The 10,232-nt window shown below is 42.6% G+C and overlaps 1 protein-coding gene across 5 annotated transcripts in view; it reads right to left on the minus strand.

The window, feature by feature from the left end:
• Ccdc30 (coiled-coil domain containing 30) overlaps positions 1–10,232 on the minus strand; it is a 128,630-nt gene that overhangs the window by 15,096 nt on the left and 103,302 nt on the right. For all 5 annotated transcript variants that reach the window (XM_023706221.1, XM_023706220.1, XM_023706223.1 and 2 more), the window contains 2 exons: positions 8,361–8,502; positions 4,990–5,126 (listed from right to left, as the gene is read on the minus strand). In XM_023706221.1, coding sequence (XP_023561989.1) covers positions 4,990–5,126; positions 8,361–8,502 — 279 coding nt within the window. The remainder of the gene's footprint in view (positions 1–4,989; positions 5,127–8,360; positions 8,503–10,232) is intronic.

Here is a 10,232-nt window from a genome sequence, read left to right on the forward strand (position 1 = left end):
CCTTGTTTTTCTTTATTTTATTTTGATTTTTTTATTTTTGGGATCAAATACATGACCTTGCACTTGCCATGCAGGAGCTTAAACCACTGAGTTATCTCACCAGCCTTGTTTGTTTTTGTTTTAATATGAGTGTGAACACAGTTTCTAGTTCTGTTGTTGTTGTTCTGTACTGTCCTTGTTTTTATGTTTTTCTTCTCTTTTTCTGTCCTGTCTTCTTCACAATTTTCCCAAAGCTTTCATGATCTTCCCTTGTCCTCTAGCCTTGCTTCTAACCTCTTCTTCTTCTTCTTCTTCTGCTAGTTTTCTATTTTTCCCCCTGTCCCCTTTTAAATTTTCTTCCCTGAGGGTAAAATTGTCATATTGAGGCCTTATTTCCTGCATGCAATTTTCTGGCTCATTTTAGATTTCATTATATAACCACAAATCTAGTTCACACTGTTAAAGGTGGCAAATTAAAGTTGCCTCAGTTTTGTCATTTTTGGGCTGTATTATGGTTTGTATCTAGTTGTCCACCCAAAGCCTCATGCAGTCATGGGGCAGCTTCTAGAATTCGTGATTTTTTTTTTTTTTTTTTTAGTATTTTAGAGTTTGTGATTAATTCATGATCCAATGCTAGGATTATGGGTGTGAGTGCTGCACCCACTTTGGAGTGGACAGCCTAAATACAGTGTGGGGAGGGAAGAAAGGCTTGCTAGCTGCTGCAGCTGCTGCTCTTCCCTCTGCTCTTTGCTGTTTTCTGCTGCCATGACCTGCTGGCCTCTGCTATGAGCCACTGTGCCTTGGAGCCAGCCAAGTATGGACTGAAGACTCCACTAACTGTGAGCTAAATAAATCTTGTCTTCCTTAATTTTGGGTGTTGGGTATTTTTTCCCACCAATGAGAGAAAAGTAACTAAGACAGGCTATGTTTGATGCTGTTGTTTTTGCTGATTGTGCCATTTTAGCTAAGGTAGCATAATTGTTCTAATTAGTTGTTCTTCTTGGTACTAAGACTGAATTGCCATAAGGTCATAAATACTATAAGGCGTTGCCAAAGAATCAGGGCTAGACCAACTAGCCCTCAACTTCTCATCCTCAATAAATTGAAGAGGCAGGATCTTGCAAACAAACTCAAAATCTAAAAGCCAGCGACAACCAGAGGATACCTCTGAGAAGTTGTTGTTCCCTAACAGTGCTAAATCCTAGCAATAAAGCTGCTCACCATAAATGCTTTATAAGCCTTAATCTAGGAACTAAACTAAAAAAGAAAAGAAAGAAAATGAGAGACCACTTAAACAAGATGCAATCCCAGACCAGGGGGCAGTGAGTGGAACAACCTGAAAATCACCCACCTGGACTCTGTGGAGTAGTAACAGCAGAGGCTCTAGGAAAAAAAAATCAAATCAGAAATAGTTTCTCAGGGCTGGTGAGATGGCTCAGTGGTCTAAAGCACCTACTTAGAACAAGCTCAACAAAGCGCAGGGACCGCAGTTCAATCCCCCAGCACCACATGCCAGCCAGCCGCGCCCCCTGGTGGGCTGAGCTGGCCACACACACACACACACACACACACACACATAAATAAATAAAAAACTTTAAAAAAAAAAAGAAAGAAAGAAATAGTTTCTCAGATAACTACAGAAATGGTGACCATAGTGAAAGATATGCTTAATGATTCTAGAGCAGATATAGATTTTTAAAAAATTGAGAAGTCTTGGAAAATGATGGAAACCATGAACACCCAACATATAAAAGAAATGGAATTCATGAAACAGGTACCCAGGAGATTAAAAATTCCACTGAAAGTAAAACTGAAGAATGAGCCAGTGCAAGGACAGAACCTCAGACACAGGAGATAGGATTGCAGTTAGCAATCACGAAAAGAGAGATTTCTTTCTTTTTGTATGAAAAAAAAAAGACTTCTTTTTTTTTCTTAGACTTCTTAAAAATAGTAAAGGACTATGAGCAATTAATCCAGCAGCTGCTTCATGATGCAAAGAATAATAACATAAGCTTGACTGAAGTCAATGAAAAAGCAGGAGATAGTGCAAATGATATAAAAAACCTGTTCCCAGAAGTCACGGCAGAAAACTTCCTAAGCAGGGAAAAACAATTCAACATGCATAAGTGAGGCAAGTAGAATCCTAATTAGCTATGATAAAAACTACAGCCAGGCATACATTAGTCAATATTCCAGAAATTCCGCACAAGAACAGAATATTAAGAGCTGCTAGAGGAAATAAACAAATCACCTATAAAAGGAAGTCTGCCCCAATCACAGCAGACTTCTTAACACAAACCTTCAAGTCAAGGAGAGCTTGGAGTGAAGGACTTCAAGCCCTGAAAGAAAACAACCTCTAGCCCACATTGATGTACCCTGCAAAAGTATCTTTCAAAATTGATGAAGATAATTCCATCATAAAGAACATTTGGGGAAATGTATGAACATGAAACCACCACTCCAAAATGTTTTAAAGGATATTCTAGAAAAAGATAAAAAAACAACAACAAAGAAACCACAAACAAATAAAAAACAAGGAAAGAATAGAAACAGCAGTAGCAGTAGCCACTGACCAACCTCTCACCCTGTGATTAGGCTTTTAATCAGTCCATAGAGAAAGCACTAAGACTTCTCATGAACCCTTCTCATTAACACAACTACCCCTGAAGGGTGTGCTGTTTTGAAGCTCATTTTACAGTTGAGGAAACTGAGGCTCAGAGAAAGGAAGGTAATGGCCTTCAGAACATAAAAACAAACTTGTAGAACTGTGATGTGAAGCCAGATCTTTTAAGATTTCTAAGCCTGATCTCTTAATCAGTATGTCGGGCTCATTGAACCATGGCTACTGTTCATTTGAGAGTGATAAAATTGTTTTCATCACAGATTTATATTTGAGCTCTGGATTGGTTACTTAGCCATATGACCCTTAGCAAATTATAAATTCAAGTCACAGTTCATTTATTCATAAATTGTCAGAAGCTATGATGTTGCTTGAGAAGGGCATGATTTATAAGGTTTTCAGAAAAGGGGAAACATGAACATAAAAGATAACCAGAAGCTCTTGAGGTATGCTGAGAGCAGTGTGTGCCCAAAGTAGCTGACAGTATGGTGCCGTGGCCCAGGACCAGGGCCCTGGGATCCGCGTGGGCTTGGCCACTGCCAGGCTGGGTCAGTGCTCTAACCTCTCACCCATAAGGCTAACAATATGGGATCAAGATTAAAGGATAGTGCTTTGCTCCTCTTGCCTTTGTTCTTTTCTTTCCTTTCCTTTCCTTTCCTTTCCTTTTCTTTCCTTTCCTTTCCTTTCCTTTCCTTTCCTTCCTTCCTTCCTTCCTTCCTTCTTTTTTTTTTCCAGAACCGGGGATTGAACTCAGGCCCTTGCACTCAGGCCCTGCTCCCCGTTTTTTTTCTTTCTTTTTTCAAAATTTAATTTTAATAGCTTTTGCTGATTTCTGTTACCATGAACTGCTGCCCCTCTGCTATGTGCCACTGTGCCTTGGAGCCAGCTTTTATTATGGACTGAAACCTTCACAATCCATGAGTCAAATAAACCCATTCTCCTAAAAAAAAAAGATTGGGCCAGTGAGATAGCTCAGCAGTCTAAAGCACCTGCTTAGGCAAGCTAAGGCAAGAGTACAGGGACCACAGTTCCATCCCAGCACCACATGCCACGCCAGCCCCACCCCCAGAGCGGGCTGAGTCAACCACAAAAAAAAAAAAAAAAAAAAAAGATTAAAGGAGAAGGGGGAGGCAGGTATTAAAACAGTATCTAGTATGTAATAAGTGCTTAAACAATGTTTATTACAATTATTTTTGGTTGAGCTTATATATCAAGATCAACCCATTCTCTTTGTTCTTATTCTTGCGCTAAAAGAGCTTTTTTTTTTTTGAGAACTTTTTTTTGAGACAGAATCTTGCTATGGAGTTCTGGCTGTCCTTGAACTCACTGTGTAGCCAAGGCTGGCCTCAAACTCATGGTGATCCTCCTGCCTCTACAGGAGTGCTTGACAATGCCAAGCTAAGAGCACTTTGGATTGTGATTAAACTCTCCTGTGGGGGTTGGGGAGATGGCTCAGTGGAAAAGCGCTTTCCTGGCAAGCGCAAGGGCCTGAGTTCAATCCCCAGTTCTGCCAAAAAAAAAAAAACCCAAAAACCCTCTCCTGTGGAGGGATGCCAGAGATACAGATGTGCTAATTCCTATCTGCTTTGCATACTTCTCATTATAAATATGTTGGTAGCTTTCACGATTTTAAATCACTCCTTTTGACTTAAGTCTCTCCTGGGCTACCTTGATTTCATGGGTATTAAATGATAAGAAGTGGCTGGAATGCACACAGCTGGATGCTCAGGGAGACCAGCTGCTGTGAAAGAGCCATTTGAACGATGGGCCATCTCCTCTATGACAGTCTATTTTCATTTGTTTTATGGGTGCTACTAGGAATTGAACCCAGGGCCTTCATACTGAGCAGATCATAAGCCCTTTTATTTTTATTTATTTATTATTTTTTGGCAGAACCAGAGATTGAACTCAGGCCCTTGGGCTTGCCAGGGAAGCACTTATTCCACTGAGCCATCTCCCCGGCCCCATCTTAAGCTCTTTTATAAACTTAAAAAACTTATTTTTGAGGTAGGCTCTCACTGTCTCTTACTGGCCCATGCTGGGTTGGAACTTGGGATCTCCCTACCTCAGCTTCCCACAAGGCTTGGATTATAGGTGTGCACCACCAAACCCAGCTGCCAGTCTCTGTAATTTCATAATTTCTGCCACTTGCACAATCTGCTAAAAACAGCAGACAGCATAGCAGAGCTAAAGGCTGGGCCAGAGATGGCAAATGTTTTAGAGCTTTCAATGAAACAAACAGCCTGCTGCAGTGTGTGTGCCATAGGCGTGCCCCCACTGGTGTGCCACAAACTCAGAGTTGCTGGAATCACATGATTCCAGCAACTCTGAGTTTGAGGGAGAAACATCCCTTTGGGAGTCCAGTGGCTCCCCGGCAGGGCTGCACCTACTTGTTTTGGATTGAAGAGATTATGCTTTTGTTGCTGATGATCAATTCTTCTTGATTGAGGACTTGTTCTAAAAGCTTCCTTTTTTCTAGGAGCAGGATATCATTTTGGGCCAAGATCTGGTCCTGGAATTCCTTCTCCTGGAGATTATCATGGTAAAGGAAAGAATTAGAAATGGAAGCAGTTCAGCCTGTTTCAGAACTCTTAACAAGATGTTTTTATTTACTGTTTCCTAATCTGTCTCCAGCTATTTGGTGACATTGTCATGCATTCCTACCTAAATGTTCCTAAATGCATTTTGGTTACTTGATAGAATTCATTTGGATTTTTAATCATTCTTTTGCATAAACATTTAAAAATATCTGCATATTCAACTTCCAATAAGATTTAAATGCTCTTACCAGAGGTAAGAAACCAACAATAAACACAAGTGAATTTTTTTATTCAGGGTATTCTGGGTCTTATAAGTAGATCAGACTCATATTGATCTGCCTGTTTACAGCCTTCCAAGAGCTGGGATTACAGGTGTGTGCCACCATTCCCAGTCTCAATTGCAGTCTCAGCACACCCAGGGGATGGGGCTGGCCCAGCACAGGCTGAAATGTTTAGATGGGGAAGACACCCCATCTTTTAGAAACACCACATTTGTGTGTGTGTGTGTGTGTGTGTGTGTGTGCGCGCGCGTGCCGGGTCTCACTATGCAGCTGGGACTCATGGTGAGCCTCCTGATTTCTGCCTCCTTAGTGAGCCACCACACCCAGACTCTGAACACCACATTTTGAACACACCCCGAAATCTGGACATTTGCTACGGAAATAAGGGAAGACTGGGAACATCTGTTTTGGATGGTCACAGCAGGCAGAGGACTCAGCTGGCTTGCTGCATGGAGAGAAGACTGTTGGAATGAAGCCCAAGGAAGAGGTGTCCATTTTTGGGCAACCAGAAGGTAAGTGCAGCTTTTCCATGCATGGGGCTCTGGCCTAGGGGTCCTAGAATAAGTAGTCTCAGAGCACTTCTCAGAGCACTCAGGTTTGTAGCCCCGTGGCATTGAAAGCTGTCACACCTGTCTTCTGTAGGCTAAGTATTTCTATTTTGGGTCATACTTTGTCTTGTGAACTATGCATCCACCTGTCAACATGCTCCTAAAGTATTATACACAAAAGCAGAAAATGATATCTATGAAACATTTACATGTGCCACTGTAAGAATTTTATGTTTTAAATCTCACAAAAGCTCTGTGTGTGTGTGTGTGTGTGTGTGTGTGTGTGTGTGTGTGTGTGTAAGAGGCACCGCAGCACACTCCTGCAATCCTAGCACCCAGGGGCTGAGGGAGGAGAGCTGTGACCTGAGGTCAGCCTGGGAGGCATAGCAAGTTCAGGGCCAGTCTGCGCTACTTAGAGGGACTCAGTTTCGAGAAAATCAGAACCAAAACTGAAACCAGTTTATATAAAGCGCCAGCTTATGCAAGCTTAGGCAAGCACAGGGATCGTGGTTTGATCCCCTGGCACCACATGAAGCACCAGCCCTGTCCCCAGGGTAGACTGAGCAGGCCACAAAAAAAAACCAAAACAACCCCCCCCCCCCAAACAACCCAACCCACACCAAACCAAAAGGCTGTCTAAATCCTTATGTGTAAGGTAGAGATATTTTTCTCCGCTTTACCAATGAGGAAAATGATATACAGAGACTTGTCCAAAGTCATGAAACTATGTCAGGGCTAGGATTTGAATCCAAGTCCAAGGCTAAAACCCTCAAAATCCTTCAGTGGCAGTGAGTGAAAAATCCAGTTCCTTTCTTAGATTCTGCATACTGGTGATACCCAGGATATTGGTGAGTCTGTTGGTTTGGTAGCTTCCCGTGGCCACCACAGCAAGTTACTACAAATTGAGTGGTTAAAAATGACAGAAATTAATTTTCATCCCATATTAGATTGAGGGGGCAAAAAGTATCTATTTCAAAGTGAGGTCACACTCTGGGGTTCTGGGCAGGTGTGGCTTAGAGGGGAGGAAGTGTGCCTGCTGTGGCAGGGTCCTCGCTCCACATAGCGCTTTACACGTGGAAGGCAGACAGCACAAGGAAAAGCTGACAGTGCAGAGGTGGGATGGCCAGAGTTCTTGTGGACCCACGATCCAGGACAGCCACTTTCTTCTACAGTGAGCTCAAGAGTCCAGAAGGGAAAGCCTGACTGGACCAGTTCTTTGCTCTTTCTTTCTTTTTTTTTTTTTGCGGGACCAGGGATCAAACTCAGGACGTTGCACTTGCCAGGCAGGTGCTTACACCACTGAGCTATATCCCCAGCCCCTACTCTCTGTTTCTAATTCATGTGGTTTACTAACCTCAAGATCATTCTGTGTTTGATGCTATTCATTTGTCCCATTTCCTTCTTCCCAGACAGTCATAAACCAATAAGAGAAGCATAAGAAAATCAAGGATATTTGGGGGAAAAAGCTCAAAAATTGATATGGAAAAACATTTTTTTAAAGAAGAAAAAGAATTGGTAAAGAAATAGGGGTTTCCTATTTCTACTGCCACTTAAAATAGATAATAAAGTCTGAGACAGCGGGAAGGCTACCTAAAGCAGGAATGAGCTACTAAGGATGGTTTGAAAGATTCTGCTCAGAAGTGTTCAAGAAAAGATACCAGCCTGGGTGTAGCAGTGCACACCGGGAACCCCAGCACTCTGGGAGGCTGGGGCAGGAGGACTGCAAATTCCAGCCCATTTGGGAAACTTAATGTCCTAGGGAGACACCATCTCTAAATAAATAAATGTATTGGAAATACAGCCCAGTGCTAAGGTTCTGGGTTCAATCTCCAGTACTGGAAAAAAAGAAATCACTTATAGGCAACATAGAAACTAGCAGTGCATACCAGCACCATGCACTGAGCCGGCTACCTAGACCAGGCATGGGGGCGAAGCCTGGCCTGTTATCCCAGCGCTGGGGAGGCTGAAAACAGGAGGATCACTAGGAGTCCAAGCTGTGTAGTAGTGAGACCCTGTACCAAATACATAAAAAAGAAAAGAAACGAAACTAATAGTGCAGAATATTTTTAGTGTCCAATTTGATTTAGCAATACTTGAGGGTTTTTTTTTTTACAGTTGAGCCGGGCTTAAATACTTACTCACTTTAAAAGAGGGTTTGGGCTGGGGAGATGGCTCAGTGGAATAAGTGCTTCCCTAGCAAGCACAAGGGCCTGAGTTCAATTCCCAGTTCCACCAAAAAAAAATTAAAAAAAAAAAAAAAAGAAGAAGGCTCCCCCCGCCACCTCAAAGAAATGAAAACAAGGACCGCGAAGAGACTACAAGTCAAAAAATGGGCAGGCTTTCTCAAAGTGGCTGACCACTGACACCATCAGTGCACTTTTTTACTTCTCACCGATTTAATTCTTTGTTGCAGTATTCCAGTTTCATCTTCAAGTTGTTTAATTCTCTTATTTCGTATCTCTACTTCATGAACTAAACGATCCTTGACCTTCTGAAGCTTAGTTTTGTGGTGGTGATGTTTTTCATTGCAGTTTCTACAAAAGGAAATTTGAGTATAGGCACCTCTGAACATAATTAAATTTATTTTGCTTCCTCAGTATATACCTTCTTGGTCAGGGAGATGGCTCAGTAGAATAAGCGCTTTCCTGGCAAGCGCAAGGGCCTGAGTTCAATCCCCAGTTCCACAAAAAAAAAAAAAAAAAAAAAAAAAAAAAATTGGGAATCTCCTTGACTTCTGATCCCTTATGTCTAAGTTCTCAATCACATTCATGATGGGGAATTTGTACCTGTACATAATGCATCGTTATTCTTTTTTTTCCCATCCCCCCCCCTTTTTTTGTGGTACTGGGGGTTAAACTCAGGACCCTGTGCTTTCCAGGCAAGCACTTATTCTACTAAGCTATCTCCCTGGCCCTTCACCCTTCTCTCTTTTAACCACTCTCATTGGTTTGGATTTTTAAAATGCCAATTCTCTTCAGTCTCTGCTTTTCATTCTTGATTTGATTCTTTCTCTCTCTCTTTTTTTTAATTGGTAGAACCAGGGATTGAGCTCAGAATCTTGCACTTGCCAGGCAAGCACTTATTCTACTGAGCCCTCTCTCTACTCCTGATCTGATTCTGACATAAATCTAAGTGATTGCCCCTAAGCACATGAAAAGATGCTCAACATCATTAGCCATTAAGGTATTGCAAATCCAAGTCACAATGGAAGGGCCAGCCAAATAGCTCAGCAGATTAAAGCCCCTGCTTAGGCAGATGCAGGGCCAGTAGTTTGATCCCGGGGCATGCTGAGATGGTGACTGAGACTGGGTGTGGTAGCGCACGCGTGTAGTCCCAGCTCTTGGGAGGCTGTAAATTGGAGGATCACTAGGAGTCCAGTCTATGCAGTGAGACCCTGAACATCCTGTAGACCCTGTCCTAAATACAAAACAAAACAAAAATAAAAAAAAAAACCAAATCACAATGGAATAGTACTATACGTTCACTGTGTTGATTCAGAATAAAGAATATGATAATAACAAGTGCTGACAAAAGACATGGACAAAGTGAAACACTCATCTACTGCAGGCAGGCATGTAAAATGGGACCATCACTTTGTAAAACAGCCTGAATCTTCCTCAAATGCTTACTCACAGTGACAGGATGACCCAGTAATGCTGCTACTGGGCGTATACTCTAGAGAAGTGAAAATGTTTGTTGATATGAAAACCTATACACAAAGCAGGGTGTGGTGACGCATGCCTGAATCCCAGCTCCTAAGAAGCTGGGACAGGAGGATCACTGTGAGTACACAAAGCCAGCCTGGGCTAGGAAGCAAATTCAAGGCCAGCTGGAACTGCATAGTAAAACCCTGTCTCAAAAAGGCAAAACAGGGCTGGTGAGATTAGCTCAGCCTCAGCAAACTAAAGAGTCTGCTTAGGCAAATTAGGGCCCGTGGTTCGATCCCCAGCACCACATGCTGTACCAGCCCCACCCCCAGGGCAGGCAGAGCTGGCCAGTCTTGGTGTAGTGGCGCACACCTGTAATCCCAGCACTGGGGAGGCTGAAAGGGGAAGGATCACTGAGTCTAAGCCATGTAATGAGACCCTGTACCAAATACATTAAAAAATGTTCATGAAAGGAAAATAGGAGCTGGAGAGATAGTGTAGCGATTTACGCATTAGGCTCTACAGCACGAGTTCATAGGTTTGAGTCCCTGGTCTGCCTTGGGGCCGGGGAGTTAGCTCAGTAGAATAAGTGCCTGCCTGGCAAGCGCAAGGGCCTG

This window comes from Octodon degus, unplaced genomic scaffold (assembly GCF_000260255.1).
Source record: "Octodon degus isolate 3935 unplaced genomic scaffold, OctDeg1.0 scaffold00245, whole genome shotgun sequence".
Classification (NCBI taxonomy): Eukaryota; Metazoa; Chordata; class Mammalia; order Rodentia; family Octodontidae; genus Octodon; species Octodon degus.